This window comes from Bombus pascuorum, chromosome 9 (genome assembly GCF_905332965.1).
Source record: "Bombus pascuorum chromosome 9, iyBomPasc1.1, whole genome shotgun sequence".
Classification (NCBI taxonomy): domain Eukaryota; kingdom Metazoa; phylum Arthropoda; class Insecta; order Hymenoptera; family Apidae; genus Bombus; species Bombus pascuorum.
This window is the reverse complement of record NC_083496.1, coordinates 2,480,369-2,500,244: the sequence shown is the minus strand read 5'-3', so window position 1 is coordinate 2,500,244 and position 19,876 is coordinate 2,480,369. Positions and strand designations below refer to the sequence as shown.

Here is a 19,876-nt window from a genome sequence, read left to right as displayed (position 1 = left end):
ATTGGCAGATACGCCATACCTGAATCCAGTGATAGGATATTCCTTGCATATGTTACATTTCGCTTGATGCTTTGCACTCTCCGCGGCGGAGAGTCTATGAAGCACAGGCAACCAGACCATACTTTGAGGCTCTTGTTGCAGCCAGCTCAAAAAGTGCACCGCTTCTATTTCATTTTTGTCTTTTCCAGCCTTCTCGAAGCAGCTGCGAACGCTCGGCTCGATATTCGATCCACCGAATGCCGCCACTTCTCCCAACTGCCTTGGCACTTGGATGCAGTCGTGCAACAATAAACCGAGCTTTCGTTGATCCACCAGTCTGTTTGGATCCGCGATCAACCGGAATAGATCTGGAATAACCGTGACTTCCGTTATGTGCACGTTCTTCGTGTCGAGACCATGAAATAGCGAAACGATGATATAAATGGAGAGGTACTTACATCGATATTTCTCTTCCAAATGACCTTTGCACAACAGGACCAAACCAACTTTGAAGGAAAGCACGCGAATCTGGCCAGTTCGTTGACTGAAATGGAACGACAGTTTGCTGAGCGTTAAAATGTCAACAGAATTGTCGTTTTGTCAGCCGAATAGCAAACGAGCAGCGAAGCATGATTTATTTAATTACGAATAATCGTTGATCGGGCTCACCTATCGTACACGTTGAGGAGCCAGTTGATGGCTAAATCGATGCATAACGGTACGGACACTTGCGTCGGATTATCCGCCGTTATCACTTCGTACAGGGACGTCAAGACTGTCACCATGTCGGGAATGTCGATTAGTTTGTCGTTTTGCGCTCGGAGTCCGTGTGAATCGAACTGCTCTAATGCGGTGGAAAGGCTCAACATGTCCACTGCAAATAAAGCACCAATAACAAACGAAATGAAATTACGTACGTCACCGTTCGAAAACTTTAAGACGATTATTATATCTTGCTCTGTATTAGGAAAAGTTAAATATCCATTGGTAGATTCTTTAACAAGATATAGCTTATGTGACAACGAAGATATAAAATAATTTCCCAAGTTTTACTAGAAACGAACTTACGAAATTAAGTTACTTGTTTCTTGGAAATTGAACATTAACCGTACCTAATGACGCGAAATTCGCATTTACGAAAAGCCAAGTTGCTTTCTCAGAGAATATTCGTATGTGAGAATTAAATGTACAGTTCTAAAGTCAGAACATTTTTTGACTTTCAAAATACAGAACAACGAGAATGAACACCACTGGTTCTGCAAGCAAAACAGAGCCATGCAAAAGATCAAATCCATCAACAACGACGACGGTATGCGTCATCACTGCCGGGACACGTGATTAATCGAGAAAATTACGACGATTAATGAACGCACAGGCTAATCACCGGCGAGGACCGATCGTCTGAATACAAACTAAATACGAATACTCGAGAATCTCAGGAGAGAAAATTAAGGGCTGATACTCACGGCACAATCGTTTTTGCACGGTGCGCAGCTTCATCGCGGTCCTGTACGCTGAAAATCGTACTTCGTTCAGGTCCGCCAGAGAGGACATCAGCTCTATCATTTTCGGATGATCCCAATGGGTGGTCTCCGACTGATGGCTGCAAAGCGTTTCCACGGGATTAAACCGACCCGATCCGGGATTAAGAGATTCATGCAAAATTTTCACGCAACAGCCACACGGATCCCGGCGCGAGAAGTTCCCGGCAAAGTCGAGAGGAGAACTTTGTTTAACCTTTATTAAATCCGGCCACAATTCTTGGCTCGAGCCGCAAGCCAGGTTTTAAGAATTTATCCACGGACCGACGAATTCGCGGATTCATCGGATCTCGTGGTCTTCAAGATCATCCGGATATAAGGGCGAGCCAAAATCGGCTTTAACTCTCGACCGAGGCCCGCAAGATGGAATTCAGCTGATTTTCGTTAGTCTCTTGAATCACCTCTTGGTTATGATGATCGTGGAAAAACAATTTTTGCGAAAGTTTAATACCTCTTCTTGGCCCCTAAGACACGTTCAAAAGCTGTTCGTATATCGTCACGGGTCTACTTTCGTAACCAGCGAGTCGTTTATCTTTGGCATAAAATTTGCATGCACGTTAACAAACATAAAACGAGGCAAAATACATTTTATACGTTAAAAGAATACGTTGAAAGAAACGGAACGTCGAGCACAGTTCAACGCGGGATCGCCAACGATTCGAGAAATTGGTCTGTTCATCTTATACCTTTAAACGTACGTTTAAATCCTTCTCATCGATAGTCACCACGACTTTCAGACTTAAGAATTTCACGTAAAAACGCAGCTATCGTAATTAAAACACGACTCGGCCAATATTATATTATAAAAGTGATTTTGTTTCTCGACCAAGATTAAACGTTTCGCTCTAACAATTGCAACCCTCGCTACCAGTAACGCAATCGATATTCCAGGGTCGTCGATCGAAAGTTAAGCCTCCCTTGGTTTGAAATCCGGTCGCCGATCTAAATTAGAATTTCTATCGTTTCGTCCATTTGCAAGCATCGCCTAAACATTCGCGGCTCGCTTTGAAATTCCCAAACGACGAGGACGAGAATAGCAGGAACTTCTTGTGGCCGCTTTCGAACCGCGATCGTCTTCATCGATTATTCGTTTGTTTGCGTTTAAGATCGCGTTCTGGATCCAGTGGCCGCGGTCCTGGTAAATTTAGCGTTGCAAGATTCGAATCCGGTTGAAAGGAAGATCGATTACTTGATATAGTAAGGCACTTTGGCGGGTGTGAGGGCTCTCTCCCATGGTGGTTCCACGCTGCTCGCGAGGAAAGCCTGGCTACCCGGAGTGCTGCCATCCTTTCCAAATCCGCTTAGCAACTTGTAACGCTCGTCAACCGCCACTTGCAGCACCTTCCACCTGCGAAAATACGCGAAAAACTTAGCGTCCTCGAACGAAAAATAATCAACATTCGAGCAGAGATCGCGTGAATAAATGTTACGGTATAGCGCAAGACCACAAGCTGAGTGTGAAAGTTTGGCTCAAGGATTTAATCGAAGCTTTTATTCCCTTTTATTTTATAGAAAATATCTAAATATATATATATAAGATAGATATTTGTGGTTAATATTTTTCGAGATATTCGCGAGTAGCTCCGATGTTATTCTCGGGACTAAATGGACCGAAATGAAAATGATAATTCTATAGACGTCAATAAAATGTAGATGCTTGGTGTTTGACATATTTGTAGTTTAATGTTGTTAAGGTTATTTGATGTATATGGAATGAAAGAAACGCGTGGATAAATTGTAAGGTATTGTAAGTATATATATATTGTGAATGTTAAAGTACAAAGCGTGGAATACAATGTAAGCTGGTCCAGATCCGCACGCTAGTGTCACACACTCAAGGAAACCATCCGCTCAGTAACCAGATAGACCGAACACCCTGCATGCCACATCTGTTGAAACAATAACTAGAAAGACCCCTCCAAAGGGACTAGACCCTCGGTAGAAGGACCTTCCTAACCAGCGCTAAAACAGTACGTTGTAACATCTCGAGTCAGTCTGTCTTAACATTCCGAACCACGCTGTTGTAACCGTCACTCTGTCAAATTTCCGCAATAAATATCATTGTCGCATACGAAGTTCTATTTTCTTCGCCCTATTTGCGAAAGAATCGTTTCGTTCGAACCGCGACGCGAGCAGATCACCGGCGACCCGTTAATTTCGCGATCTTTCGTGTCTCCGACGTGACACTAGCAATGTTTTTTTTTTTAATTTTATTTTGGTTTTTTACAATTTGTCCTTATGGACATTTGGTAAAGTGTTATATCTTATTGGTGAAAAAAAAATAAAATAAAAATAAATATAGCGTGTGGGTGGCTACCCCCAGCGGGGTGCCAGCTTCGTTTTTTCTAAGTTATATCTTCTATGTTAGTTATATCTTTTATGTAGCAATGTTATCCTGAGACTGAAAGAACCCCCGAAGCCAACGTCGCTCATGTACCGCTTATGGTCTGTCATCGACGCATTCTTTCGTCTATGCGCTATCGATGGCCTCAGCGCTTGAGAAAACCGAGGACCGGATGTGGAGTTTTCTTAGAAGTGGCGATCGCTTCAACAAATGTCTTCTCTGTGTAATACTTTTCGTGAATAAATGAAAATTGAGGAATATATGTATGTAATGTGGTAAATTTCGGGATAATTCAGGTGATCGATTCCGAAGTCTGAAAATCGAGAATCGATTTTCAACGTCTCGAGCTACTGATCTTTCTCTGTCAATTTTCAATATTTTAAATCATTATTCCATGACCTTGTCTATCTCTGATGTTGCTCTGTGTCCGTCCGTTTGGGAAATGAGTGTCTCTCAAAATGGTTGTCCGTAAAATAGAAGAAGGTCGCTCTGTCCGTGAAACAAGTCCTGCTATCCGTAAAACAGAAAGAGTCCCTCCCTATTACGCGTGAACTTTAGGGAGTTTACATGTATATAGCAAAATTAAAGTTGACGCGTTTGAGAATCGATGCATCTATTTACGGCGTTGAAAACGCGTGTAGAAGTAAGATTCTCCTTCTGTGTAGCTTCAGATTTCTTCGTGGAGAATCGATGACGCATACGTATGTGTCATTAGATGTACAATAGAAGACACCCATGACGCATGCGTTGCGTCATCAGGTACGAACGTGTCCAAGTATAAACGTATCCAAAATTGTCCAAGTACAAAAGTATAAGCTTGTTAAATCGAGTTAACTATACTGGAACGTATGCCCGTATGAAGTACTATAGATCATCACATACACTCGTACTGTTCTTTTCCATTTATATAATAATTATAAAAAAAAGAAAAAGCGAGGAGAATTTATACTGCAATGGAATATTTTTATAAACGGAACGAAATATTGCATCCATCAGTTTTTAAAGTTTCAACTAAATCGTTCGTCCGAAGATCTTGCACCTTCTTTACAACTCCATCCCGAGGAACGTGGATCGCGGCAAGAGGAAAGGATTTCGTAGCTTTCTCTCAATTTATGTTCAGCACGAAAGATTACGTTTCCGTTTACTCAGTCTCTGGACGAAAAGTATTACGAAACGTTATAAATATTATTTAGGTAATTGGAGCGATAAGCGGTGTACTGGCGTTGCGTAAGAATGGATTGTGTTACACAAAGAGAATGTGGAAATCGTTTGACGTTTAGTCGCAATAGGTGTAACGCTGTTGTTTGAAAGCTTGGGTTAAGTGCATATATTATAGCGTTCGTTTTAAATGGAACAACGCACCTGCTGGATAATACGTAAATTCTGTTCGTTATTGGACCAGTGAAATTATTAGAACAATTTGCTACGTATTTTGCATCGCAAACAGACTGTGTTGCTATAAATAATCGAACTGTTTGGTGCGAGATTTGGAAATAGTCGAACTGTTATATATTAGAATTGCTAGGATGCTGCGATAATTCGATAGAAAATTTATATCTCAGCTTTTGTAATTATAAGATTAGAAGCTAATTAGAAACTAACAACGATACGCGTAATTTTAATATGGTTACTTGGAAAAGAATTATTCAAATTTCAACTTTGCTACATTCCGTAGATTCTCTTAGATCATCTTCAACGCGTCTTTTCACTTTCAATAAAATCTCTTAGGAGATTTTATATCATTTCAAAGGTATAAAAGGACACTTGCTTTCTCATTTCAATCTCGCGTTACAAGTTTTCTTAGAACATTAAAAACCTTTGAACTCGTCGAAAAGAAAGCGAATTAGTATCGTGAAAATTTCAAAATCGTAGCGAGGATAAAACCAAACGACCAAGTCCGCTGTAATGAAACTACTTCGTAGGGAAGACGATAAATTTTCTCTAAGTCTCATACGTGTCGTATTAGCATGATAAATTCGAGAGAATCAAAATCGTTGGAGAAATGAGAATTCATCGGTAGCTAAGTACCTGGTGTTGAGATCTTCGAGTTTCGCCAGCAAAGCATGAGAAACGATGACGCTGCTCGAGGCGAAGACGCTCGCTTGATCGTTCGCGTACTCGATGCTCCTCTGGATGGGCAAAAGTCGTTCGCCGAATTTCTCCAATTGCTTCAGTAATTCCGTCGCCTCGTTCGCGTCGTTCGGATTCTGCCAGCCGCTCTGGATCGCTTCGGCTCCGGCCATCCGCGACGAAAGATCCTCCAGCGTCTTTTGGAACACGCATATTTTCTGCAACCAAGAACGTCCGAATTTTTTAAACTTTATATATTATTCTATACATCAGATATAGATTACGGCAGATTTTTACGCGATTTCATATTTTTATTAAGAGAACCAAAACGATGGAGCCCACGCAATGATCTGTTTCGCCTACTAAACACGACGAGTACTCCGCTTTCGATATTTTATTTATTTCTGCTTAATTTATTTTATTTATTTTGCGATAATTTATCTTCTATATTATATACACTCGTTGGATTTTTTCACCTTGAAGTTTATCATAAATGGATAAAAATCCGCAGATTGTACATTGTTATCAATACACGGTTGGCCTGGGCAGAGAAAAATAATAACGCTTGACACGAAGCAGGTGAAACACGAGGAAAGCGAGAGGGATGAGAGCATTTTGGTAGGCTTAAAGTTGAAACTTTAACGCAACTTCTTTTGTCGCAAAAGTTTCGCTGGTTTAAATGTTTCCTCGTCGCGCTACCATTTTGCCGGAACATTAAACTTGGAAGTGTATAATATGCGCGATAACTTTTTCCTGGATTTTTCTATCCTCGTCGGTGTAAAATTGGGAGGAAAATTTGTTCTTAAGCTGAGTGGGGGTTCGCGTGTGATTCGGTGTAGCACGGGAAAGCTGGTTGATTTAACGCATCGATAAAAAGGAAGAGGAAAACAACGGGAATGGTCGTGTATATTCGCGTAAAAAAAGTGCGATCGGAGTCGTTGCATTTCTGGAAAAACAGATTTCGAGACGTCGGGGCATGTTAGAATGTTTACATTTTTCTTTCTACTCTCTTTTTTTCTTTCATAATTACTACAGACGATAATTTGTACACTTTATAATTACTACAGACTAATTTGTACACTTCTCATCTAGTTGAATAATAATCAAACATTTTATTCTATGGATTTCTTAACCGATGATAACTTTGAAGTATCAACTGCACACGAATCTACAGTTTTAATAGTCTCAAACTCCATAAAAATAATATGCATCTAAATTATAGAAAATTTCTCTAGAAATGAGCGACCATAATTTCCATCCTCTTGAAAACTATTTACCACGCGAAAGGAGATATCTATGAATTTACCAAGGAAACGTTTATCGCGTAAGATTGGATGCAAGAAGGAGAAACTTGAGCGACGACTGTAACCAGTTTTCGTTGTCGCCGCCGAAAATAGTGTTTCACGAATAAGCGGACATCGTCGGTCCCGGGAACGATGCCGGTTTTCGGTCGAAAAGAAAGCTGCAAACGTAATTGTCGAGAGCTGAGAAGTTTATGGTCATGAAAATCACGTTTATGGTTTACCGAGTTTCGCGCTGTCCTACTCACGGGTCAACCGTGAGTAATCGTTGCTATTAAAACTCGTTATAAATCGTGGTCGAGCCGCTCGTATTTCGTAGCCGGTCAGAAGATCTCGACTTTGTCGCTAATGGCGAGGCGACGAAAGCGTTTTGTTCGACGATAAACGCGCGATACCCACACGTCAGGATTGACAACGAATAAAATTTCGTCCTGGTATATGTAGCTATTTACATACTTTTAGAGGCAGATTTGATACGCGAGAATATGTCGAAGTCAATGAGCCGAAACGTAGAGAAGAGTGGTGATATGAAAGTATTATTTTTAAAAATTTGCTTTACGATTGTTTATCTTTTTTGTAATCGATAATAATAATTAGGAAAGTGTCATTCGCTTTTAGTACCTATTTTATAGATTATTTGTTAGAATTTACTTACAAATCTACGATTGTTCCTCTTTAAAGATTATTTTGGACAATATTTGTTTTAAACTCATAAACGATTCAGGCTACGATTAATCTACACATTGCATGTGTATCCTTAATTCCCTTTACTTCTGTTGTACGCACAACGTAAGATAATAGAATCTCATTTTTGCCACCGACCTCTGGGTCATAAATTGTAATAAAAAAGAAAGGCGAAGGAAACATGAAGTTCAGAAAATGACATAATTACATTCTCCAAATATCTCTTTGACGACTAGGAGTAAAGTAATTAGAAAATCGTCAGAGTTTTGATTAAAGTAATTTGGGTAAATTGAATTCGCAGAAGGGTTGTTTAAACGAGTCTCAAACGTCCAGCAACAAGTTAATAAACAGTTAATTGAAGGCAGCCGCAGAAAATGTTTTTCCTCCTTTTGCTTATCATCTTTTAACATTTGCATTTATCGCGCATCAAATTATATTTCGTTTACCCTTGCCCCGCCCCTCTATCCTCTACGCTCATATTTTTTCTAAAACCTAAGGTTACTAGATTACTCGTTTCATGAAACAAGCTGTAATAAAACGACTTTTTTAATAAAATGAGATTTTCCAAATAAATCTATTATTGTAAAAGACAAGTCTATAACCCGTGACTTGTAATTTACAAATTCCCTGGTATCATTTATCGTTAGTAAATTACTGTTCGAGAGGGCTCGAGAACGTTAGCTAATATCTGCTTCGAACGAGGGGATTTCCACCCTGTTCGTTACGAATGTAACAAGATTCACGATAATACTCCGTTTAACCTAAAAAATCACGGGGACGAAAGATCATGCAATACGATTCTCCGGTGGTCGCGTCCCAATAAAAGAGCCACGGCGACGGTGGTGGAGGTAACGCGCCCTTTTTCCGCCCCGATAAATTACATTCGACGTTGCGGAACGACGACCGCGTCCCGTGAACAGACAGGACAAAAGGACCGCAACAATAACCCTTAAACAACACCTAACATCCCTTTCAGAGCGTTCTGACGACGCGAAAGCAGTCGTCGCGCTTTCCATTCATTCGATTACTTCCCATTCAACCGTCGCATCCTTCCATCGGCTGTCTCTCCCTTTCTCCGCAAAAGTCGCTCTGGCTCCTCGCGATGAAGAACCGCCAATGCGTTCGAAAACAGCCGTCGTAATTTCCAACGAGGAGAAAACGAGCTCCCTTCTTACCGATGTATTTCCACCCTTTCTTTCGCAGTCGTTACGCTTTTGAGCGGCTTTTTCGCGTTCTATTAAGCGTGAAGAAAACAAGGTAACAGGTTTATAAGGGTTAAGAATTTTTTGTTTCAACGAGAAAGAGTTTGAGTGAGATAAATGTCAGGATTTTGTAGTTTCTCTATTTTTGAAGCGTTTCGGGACGCGAATGAACCGAGATTTTATTTTTTATTCTATTTTGAATCTCTGGAGTATCTTAATTAGATGAATTCAACTGTGCTTAGTTTTTTGAATGATATCTCCTATTCCATTTGCATCTAGGTAGATGAAATTGGAGCTAAATTTGAATTAGATCTCCGCTCTAATCTTCTGGAGTATTTAATTACTTACTTTCGTGATAAACTCTATCGTTCTTCCTCGCTGAAACCGCGGAATAAAAATAGAAATTAAGTTACTCGGCTCAAACACCTGTGAGTCGTCTGTAATCCAACGTTACCTATTAAGAATTAACAAACATACTCGTTCACTAAACCCATAAAGTATGTACCGAAGTAGTTACCTGGACCAATACATATATATATTTGAATCGCCCTATTATTCCAAAATTCGCTCCACGGAAAGCGGCACGCACGAGGCTGTGTCAAAAAATGCGGCGTTTTAGGGTCAAGAAGGTGTTCCAGTGAACGCAAGGATGTCAACAAATTTGGAAATAATGCATCGTGCGAGAACACGAGATCGAAGGAGAGACGAACGTACAGAGGACAGAGCGGACAGAGGTTGGAAAACAGAGGAAAAGGCGAAACAATAGGCAGAGCGAACGGTGAAAGAGGCACAGAGACGTGGAGAACAGAAGCGAGGGCAGAGAGTGTAGTGGAAGGAATACTGGGAAGAGAGAGAAGGGAGAGAGAAACGGGGGGAGAAGGAGAAGGGTTGCGGAAAGAGCAACGGAGAAAACGAAAGTAGGAGAACGGAGAGAGGCGAACAGTGGGAAAGGGTTGGGAAAAGTCCGCATTTGCATTCTAAATAAACGTCGACGACGGATGCTAAATCGCTCTAATTAGTCGTCCCACTATGAAAGTACTTCAAGCGTCGCTTATTCGGCATCCAGAGCGCGTTCTTAAAGCGGAAAAACGAAGAAAAAGCTGCGGAAGGAAAGTCGATTCGTGGCCACGTGGAAAGTGACGCTGTCAGGGATTCGATAAAGAGATTCGTCGAACGAAACACCGTGAGGAACTTCTTTACTCAGGTTGTTTCTCAGGCGATGAATACCGAAGATCAACCGACAGTAGTTAAAACTGAGTCGCAGCAGCTTCGTAAACTATAATTCACGGAGGAACGAGGATTACAAATATTATTTCTTTTTTAATTTTCTCTTTACCTATGTGCTTTAATTTATATATACAAAATATATTCAATACGCGCAGAAGCATCCGTTACCCTTCTCTGTAAGGGATGGTGAAAGAAAAAGAGATACCTTTATCGTTCGCTACATTTCGTATCGAAAACTTTTCTTCGAGAATCTTGAGTCGCTACTCACGAAAGAATTAACCCATTTAAAAATACGAAGAAAAATAATCTTCGAGGGCAACAGAGCAATTTTTTCACGCGTGCCTAAAGCAAGCCTCGCGGAAGAGTCGTTTCCTTCGCGTTTACGAGATCGTCAAAAATACCGCTAATTAGGTTTATTAAGTTTATTTGTACCGGTAGCTGGAACAGCGTCGGCGAGAAATTGTTTCAAAGCTGCCACGTAAAGGGACCTAAAGAAGCAGAACAAACGACCGTAGCATCTACTCCGGCTACAAAAAAATCCGCTACAATTTCCTACAAATATACACTCGGACCTATTCACCAAAAAAAAAAAAAAAAAAAAAAGAAGAAAATTAGCAGGTGGAAGCTGATATTATTCGCGATTCTTTAGAGTCGTCGACAAAGATTTAATTCTGGTAATAAATTCCTTCCGAGAAGAACGTACGAGCTCGGCGAAAGTGTCGCGTCCAAGATGAATGTATCGCTGAAAATAACATTACACAGCCATCAATATGTCCAGGTTTTCCGAAGCTCCGACACAGAAATCGTTCCAGCGAACAAGCTGCACGAAAGCAGACTAGAAGAGCCGTACGAAGAAGGAAAAGGATTGGGGGGTGGACAGAGGCGGAGGACGAAACAATTTTTCCTCCGCTTGGCCGTCTGCAATGTCATTTATTATGTAGCCGACCGGGCAATTAAAGTTAACTCGGCCGTGCTTTCGCTCTTCCTTTTCTCTCTTTCTCGGTGGCCGCTTTGCCTGTCTTGTTTTACGCCTTCACAGTAGCGAGCTCGTTCCCGTGTCGCGTTCTGGCCAATTTCTTTCGCGGAATTCACCCAGCTAATTGTCTGGCGCCATTCGATACTGCGTCCGTTACGGCCAGCGCAGTTCGATAATAATTAGCGTGACGCAATTTTCTTAGCGAATTTTGCTAACAAGAACGCGTGTAAACGAATCGCGAGATAACAGTTGGGAGGGAATCGGCGAACATGCGGTGATTAGGTTCGATTAGATTCGATGGAATTTTTTGCGAATAGGCAAGCAGAGATTTTTTGCAGGTATTTTAATTTAACTTTATCGCAGGGTTTGCAAATTTTTATGTCGCAACGAATCGTTTCGATCGACGAAAGATTCGATGTTTCGAGAGAACACAGTGGCTTTTTTAACATATTCTACGTTAATTGTTTGGAATGTTATTATTAAAACGTTAAGATCAATATCTTGCTCAAACTTTGAAAATCTTGCGATACTGTAAAAACGCAATTAGGTCGAAGGCGATGTAGAGAACGTAACAAGATTAAAATCCATTTCTTGAGTGATATTGCTGCACTGATTTTGAGAAAAGGGTTGACACAGTGGATTTTCAGTTTTAATCAAAATGAGAGAAAGGGGAAAATATCTATAATAAGATCTTCGTTGAAATCGCCGATCACGTTGTCGCAACGTATCAACGTCGAAGTAAATATAGTTATCAAAGCAACGTCTGGCCATTGGTGAGAACAGAACAAAAAAGAAGAAATCGCAAGATGGGATTATGGAAAGAAGGAGAGAAAGAAAAGTGAAAGATTAAGTAGAATACGACCGAGACGGTTACCAAATTGCTTCGTAAATATTCAGTTTTCCTGTAGACGTTTTTGTTATTTATCGAGTCAACGTGGAACAGGACAAAGAGAAGACCTGGCTGAGGTGACTAAGCGGCAATATTGTGGCGCCTTGTCGTTGGCTACACGCCATGTGCGTCTATTATAAATCTGGCCTCGTAGTCCAAGTACCCTAGACCTTCACCTTAACGTCTTCGCCGTGATTCTGAGACGCGTTTCATCGATTGCCGGATAAAACAACCTTCTCGATCTCTGGCCCTTCCATCTTTTATTTTTCACGCGTTGTCGATCGCGCGAAGCGACGCTGAATTTTTCCTCAAATTTCGGTCAAAATTATCGAAATCTTTACATTTTCCGCAATCTGATTACGATGTCTATTATTATGTAAGATGCATAGAAAATTCTGTTTGTAACGTTTCTACGAACACGTTCTTTACGAACGAATTGCCTATTGTTCATCTCATTTCTTCTTCACGCTTGTATGTCTGCAGATATCTTTTTTATCTGGAATATTTTATTCGTAAAAAAACGTGAAACATCTGTATTTTTACGATACCGATCTAAGTCCAATGAAGTTTAATTTAATAGGGTTGAACGAGGAAAAGTTTCTACTAATCTCGATACATCAAGCAATCAGAAGGAAACCGATGTCGCTCGAATTTTCTAGGTATATCACTCGCGGTACTTTATTAAAATCAACCAAGAATCAACGAATGAAATATTTCAGCCGTAACACAATATACAATTGCGCGACGCAAGATATGTAAACTCATTACACTTGCTTTAGCGTAAATAAATTTGGCCAATATAATTAATCGTGGAATCAAGCACATAATGAACGAATAATTCGTTCGCGTAATCGACGCTGCCTGATCCGAATTATTTGCGTGCGTTATCAGGATGATCCCATTGCGTCGTTTTTTAAAAAAGAACGAACTGAGCGAGGTCGGTCGACAAGATTCCATTCATCACTCTGGCGGTTAATAAACACATCGATGTCGATTGGTTCGCGGAAGTTGAATGAACAAAGTCCGCGAGTGTGCTCGACACGATCGTGACTGGTAGGAACGTACAGCACGCGTGCGAGGAATCTTAAAATCGACGTGGCCAGAAGAGAGTTAGCCTCTCTGCTGTTTGTCCACAGGATCTCAAGCAAGGAAAGTCAGCGGCCGTGAAAACGTCGCGGCGTGTCGATAAAAATAGCTCGTCACGTGAAAATACTTTTTCGATTTATCAGAAGCTCTTCCTGGCAAGAGCTGCCGATAGTCGTGTGAGTCGTTTTCGTCTTACTAATTTCAAGTAACGCGTAGCTTTAGAAAATGTGTAACATCAGGGAATTAAGACGTATTACAGAGAATTACAATTAGTTAACAACGGAACCGAAGAAACTTGAGATGTTGAAAAATGAAAAAATGCTGGATAGGAAATTTCAGTTTCGAGAACAACAGAAATAGTGCAATATTAATTTATGTAGATATATCCTGTCACAGCGTCGCTAACAATCTTACACGGACTTGATCCAACGACAAACATTGAATTCAAAAGGAACCGAATCTGGTATCGAAACTTTGACAAGATCGATGCATCCGTAAACGAACGATCGGCAAAGTCGAAAGAAAGAAAAGAGAGAAGGAGAGACACTACCAATAGCTCACACAGGAATATCGTTAAAAAGAAAGAAGGTAACATTATGAGTTTAAAAGATAAAGCGAAGCATACCCAGCGAAGCAAGCAACATTAAAATACGGGAGAAAGCGGTCGGCCGAGTGTCGTATTTTTCATGGGAAAATATCGTCGCGCATATGCCGGGAGTTTATCGCGAAAACGTCGCCATCGGAAAAAGGATATTCATTAGCTCCATTTGGCCAAGATCATCGAGCAAGATAGGCCACGTTTTATATCCTACATCCCGACACCGTTAGGATCGACAAAAATATGTATTTCCCAGCTTGCAAATGCATCTCCGCCGAATACGACAAGGGAACAGGCGCTTTTTACCAGTTCAGCCACCATCCGTGTATTCCTGTCCGTTCTGCCGCGAAATTCCATTGTGCCGTTAGATGCTCTTAAAATGGCGGGATCCGTTTAGAATATGCTTGCCTCCCCTGAACTGGGGATGCGGAAGACGCGATCGAACCTCGCCACTCGATACTCCAACCCCTCGATATATTTCTTCGTGAACTAGAAACGTATCTCCGTTTCTCGATCATATGGGAATATGTGTCTGGAAACTTGGTAAATGCAGGTGTACCGCTCGTCTTCATTCGCATCGTCTGTGATTTTTTTTTTTTTTTTTAACTTATGCTGTATACTCCGTTGATCAAATGTTTGGGATATCCTGCGCTTTTTGGACGAAAGAAAATTTTTAGTATACATATTCTTCTGATAAATAAGAATATTTCAATTGTGATCTTCGTTTTTAAATGTAACCGTGTGGCTGTAATTAATCGTATGACACTGTAACTGTTATTAATTGTAATTTCAGTATTTACTAGAAAAGATATAATATATATTTATTTCACGCTTTAAGCTAGTATACTTTATCTTTTCGTATAACTAGTCTTTTTTTTTGCCGAGTATCGAATACGATTTAGAGAGGAGGGGAGATAGAGTTTTATGAAAATGTTAACTAAAATATCGTACAATAGGATAAAACGAGAATTTATTTGATTTAAGAGAATCGATATTTTTTCTTGGTTTATCGGGACGTTTCGTTTTATGATATATCGAAGGGAGACGAAGCAGTGTTTCGATGCACAGCAGTTTGCATAAGTTACATAACATTGATCAATAGTTTGTTTATTCGGAATGTAATTGGGCTTCGGTATCATATTTACCGTGAAACCCGTTTAATAATTTGATAGGTATACGATGCGTTTATTAGTGGTAATTCGGCCGAAACGTATGTAAGCATAGTGCTAGCGATAGAAGTCCGATTGAATAGGAAGATTGAATTCCTATTCAATTTATATATGGACGTATCTCGGGAAGCACGTCGAGTTAAAAGCATTGCACGCGTAGGATGGTTAAAGGAGATGGTTATTAGAATTTCGTAGAGAAAAATCGATACAGTCGGAAGCGTTATGCACGTTCCAAGGGCAATTTCGTTCTATTCTAACGTATATTACTTGCATATTACTTCGAGAGAGTTGATATTAAACGAAGAAGCACTCTCTTCCTATTTATGGCAGTTTTCATGATTGAGCCATTCAGAAGCCACATTGATTAACTCTATAAATTAAAAACTGTAAAGACGTGACGATATTTTAAAAGCTACTTTTTAAATTTATCTCGATATTTACTACTACCTACGTTATGTTGCTGCAATAGATGTTTATCTGTTGCGACCATAAATTTCTATAGATATACATTTGTTCCTTAAGCATTCAGCATTAATCGTATACTACATATACAATGAAACTGACAAGTTGTTAAAAAGTAAATTGATCGGTTTTATTTCTCGATTACGAAGTGATCTACGATCGTAAAGCTTCACGAGAAACAAATGGATACTATCGTCAATACGATTGTCTTAACGAGGATTAGATACATTAATAATCGTTAAGGAACTTTGTGTTCCACTTATTCTTCACGATATATCTGTATTCGAAACATATATAAAACTATTAAAAGTTACCACTTTATATCCATACCATTCATCTTTTTCCTCTTTTGAATATCGAAGTCGTTTATTTTTATAAACTTTATTCCTATTCCCGTTAGTGCAATAAAACGAAATACCTATACCCCGTTCATCTTGCCTCGTTCATTTTTATTTATCGCCCGATGGGTAATCGAAAATCGTGATATTTCGTTGAGCCCGAAACGAAAACGCCCGGCCACGAAATCGATGGAAGGTATTGGGTGGGATGTATCTTTAATTGGATTTACTGTTCGACGCGCTACAACCGCGGAATAAGATTCTCCAGGGAAAGTAAATCGATTAGCGAATACAAAATTAGCTCTGCAAATAACAGAGACGAAGCTTTCCGAATCGTCTTTACCATTTCGGTTCCGCGCGAAGCTCGAAGGAGTCGACTTCGAGTCGTGAAAAATTCAATACATTCTGCCCGACATTTGAATTTTATGTTACGCTATACATTTATCCTTTATACAGAATATTTAGCTTCGAAACTTTGGAGTATCCACGCTGCTTGTTTTCAGTCATTTTCTGTTTAAATGTTAGACACGCGAGAAAGATAGAAGAGACAAAAATTTGAGCGCCGTTTATCTGTGAGACGATAGGCGGAACAGATTTCTAAAATATGCTATGGTCCTCGTACGATAATAAAAACATCGGAGTATTTATATTGTTAACGATTGTCTTCATATTAAATATACGAAAGCAATCATATAAAGAATTCAATGATTTACGATAGTAGTAGAGAGTAGAACTCAAGATTACTCGCATGAAACTCGAATTAATCGCAAGAATGAAATACGTACTTTGGAGATTTTATAACACGTTTATTGGTTACGCTAACGCTACTGTTTTATTTCGCGCAAGCCAATCGAATTACGTAAAATGCATATGTAATTTCTATTTTGTAGAATAACATCGTTAGCTACATTTTTCTTACACCTTCCGATACACTGCGTAAAACATGGAGCTCGAATTACGGTGGTAGAATATTATCGAGAATAGTGGATGATTAAAGAATTAATCGTGAAGAGGCGACCAACGGGAAGAGTAAAAAGGACACTCAAAGACACGACCCCCCGATGATGTACAGGATTCCTCGGTGTAATCATAAGTCTGAAGGATACTTGCCGCAATATCAGCGTTATGAGGATCGTTTTCTCCTTTAACGTCCAACGTCGACGCCAGTCCGACGACGCCAAGCTGACGATCTTAATATCGTCCCTCGGATGCAATAAATGCGTATTAACATTTATTACCCCCGACCGATACATTTTTGCTTCGTCGAAAATTCTCCACGTACTTTTACTACGAACCGTAATTCTCCATCGTTACGTCTTATTAACGAAACGATGTTACCGAGTAATTCAATGGTACGCGAGCTATGTGCGTCTACGCGTTTCACTTTGTGAAATCGTGCGATACGATCGTTAAGGAAGTAAAGAGGCATTTTTTAGATTACTTTATGCGAATCATTGTGCCGAGGCTTTTGCTGTCATTACCTCGAAGCCAGGGTATTCTGATACGTTGGCGAAAATTAAGACCGATACGTATACCACGTTAATTGAATTTTAAAACAGTTTCCAACGTTCGTTCTTGTTGTACAAAATTCTGTTCCGGTATAAAAATCTCGTCTTCGCAGGTTTTTGTAATATCACGCGGTAAAGCACGTACATCCTCCGGCTATCAAATCAAGATTAATTAAAATTTGTACGGTTTTAGAATACTAGAGAGGCGTGGAAAAACCTTAATAGCAAAGTTTATTAATTCTTAAGATGCGGTTATACCTATGTATGTTAATAGTTTATATCTTCTAGCCACGAAGGATACGAGGATGTTCTTCGACGAATTGCGATATGGTATACTATTAAATTAATTCCTATTTATACATGATATAAATTTACTAATAATTTGTGCCAAAATAAAATTTCTTATTTACGAATATTCTAAGAATAAACATGGAAAACTCTTGCGCGTGGTTCCAATTCAACGACTACGGGCTGTATTTCGGCGCAACGATAAGAATAAAGCTACCCCGACCCCCATTTTTCTAACTCTCCGCAGGTTAGCAAACCCGAAATGTCACCTTTCACCCTTCGAAAACTTGATATTCGTGCGCGAGTGCGTCAGAAACAAAAATGGGCTTCCCGCCGAAGAGAACATCAGGGAGAAGATTTTCCCGAGGGGTGGATTGTCCGCCAGGCAACGTTTCCTCGTGCTGTACCAGCTCTGTATCATGTTCTCTTATCTCGATCCGGTCATCTATCCCTTATCGCGAATCAGTCATCTGGACTTAGTCGCGGCGACTGCGGCAGAGAGAACGCTACACGAGAATCGGATTAACAGTCGGCGAGATGGTAAGAGCAATTTCCGTGATTGTATCTCTACAACACGGCAGAGGGCACGAGGATACTGATACGCCCTCGCGTAGTGGCTTGTTTCCAAACGATGCCATGTGCCGTGGTGTTAATTACACTCGGTTGTCTGCTAAACTGACTCGACCGCGTCCGATTAAGTGCGCCGAACTTAACGTTTCGCGGCTTTCGGTTAATTAATTTATCGTCTGCGCGTCCATCGTCGACTTGCGATTGATTATAGATCGCAGTAATCGTCGGGGAAACGGCCATAAATCGTAGCCACGAATACCAGGAATACTTAGGAATAGACGATGCATAAATTATCGGAGAAATTTTCTTGCGAACGTTTGACCAGCGAATCAACGAAAAAATTTCTCTGAGTTATCGAAAAAACGAAGCTGTCGCGTGCGCGTCGACCTACGATCGTTTTGAGTTTGAGCGACTTTTGTCACGAAACGTATCAAACAGCGAGTATCTTTCGTAGCGACTGATCTATTATTGAAATGGTAAATCGTCGAAGAAGTTATACAAAAGAAATCTTTTTATTTATACTTTTTAGTTCAAAGTAATAGTTGCATCATATATGAAGGTACAATCATTGTTTCTAACTTCTAACACATGCTAACATAAATATAATACACATCTGCCTGAACGCGGTACAACCCTCAAGGTCACTCGAGATCGAAGCTATCACAGCCCTTTCTCATTGTTCGGCCATCTGCCTTTAAATCTCTGTTACAGCATATACAGCCAGTCTAATCCGAATCTAACATCCAACATCTATTCCAACAAACACTCTCCTTGATTTCTATCTGTCCGTAACGCAAAATACAATAGGTGTAATTTTCTCATCGAAGTCGGGAATTCTCAACAAATACACGTTCGAAACAACACAAATCCATCCATCAAATGCTCTTGAAACTCAACAAGCAAGTAAACCACCCTTACAAGCTCCATCCTTGTCCCTTTCCTGCGACCTAAAGCCTCGTACACACGCGACATCGGTATGAGCAAAGTGCTATCGGATGTTTAGTAGCTGGGTAACGTTTCATCCGAAATCACCTGATTGTAAGCTCCGTCACGCGTAATAATACCCACAGGGTAGCGCGTTTCGATCTTAGACGCAGTGTACGGCCGCGAATTCACCCTACGGGAATCGGATTAGCCGAGTCGGAGAAACGGTAAGTGCAATTTCCGCGATAGTATCTACGAGGGGTAGCCATCGATACGACTGGTTGCTTGGTCCTGCAACGACGACTGGCCTCTGTGTTAATTACGAGCAATTGTCCACGAGATCGCTGGTCTACGCAAATTGGTGAAGCTTATAACAAGCCAACGGCAGTATAGTAGCAATGATTGTCACGTGTTTGACTAGGCGATGCTCAGATTGCGAAACGTATCTTCTTGTTGCTTACCTTTCCAGGTTCGATCGTGCACTATTTATCATACAGGAAATTTCGATCGGATTGTGTTTTAAATTCGATAGCGAGACACATCGATACTCTTGGATGTTTAATTTATAAAGATCGATGTTCTTAGAAGATGTAGATGTAGATGTCTTAGAGATGTTCGAAAGATTCGTCGAAGATGTGTAGGAAAATATATATAGGATGAGGAAAAGGATGTACGTGTATATATGTAGCACACGTGGAGACTACTGTTCATCAGTGAGAA

At 40.3% G+C, this 19,876-nt stretch overlaps 1 protein-coding gene across 10 annotated transcripts in view; it reads right to left on the bottom strand.

The window, feature by feature from the left end:
- LOC132910266 (dystrophin, isoforms A/C/F/G/H) overlaps positions 1-19,876 on the bottom strand; it is a 455,671-nt gene that overhangs the window by 3,798 nt on the left and 431,997 nt on the right. For 9 of the 10 annotated variants that reach the window (XM_060965815.1, XM_060965814.1, XM_060965813.1 and 6 more), the window contains 6 exons: positions 5,893-6,152; positions 2,710-2,868; positions 1,446-1,582; positions 649-853; positions 438-544; positions 20-347 (listed from right to left, as the gene is read on the bottom strand). In XM_060965815.1, coding sequence (XP_060821798.1) covers positions 20-347; positions 438-544; positions 649-853; positions 1,446-1,582; positions 2,710-2,868; positions 5,893-6,152 — 1,196 coding nt within the window. The remainder of the gene's footprint in view (positions 1-19; positions 348-437; positions 545-648; positions 854-1,445; positions 1,583-2,709; positions 2,869-5,892; positions 6,153-19,876) is intronic. The other variant, XM_060965809.1, reaches the window with a different exon arrangement.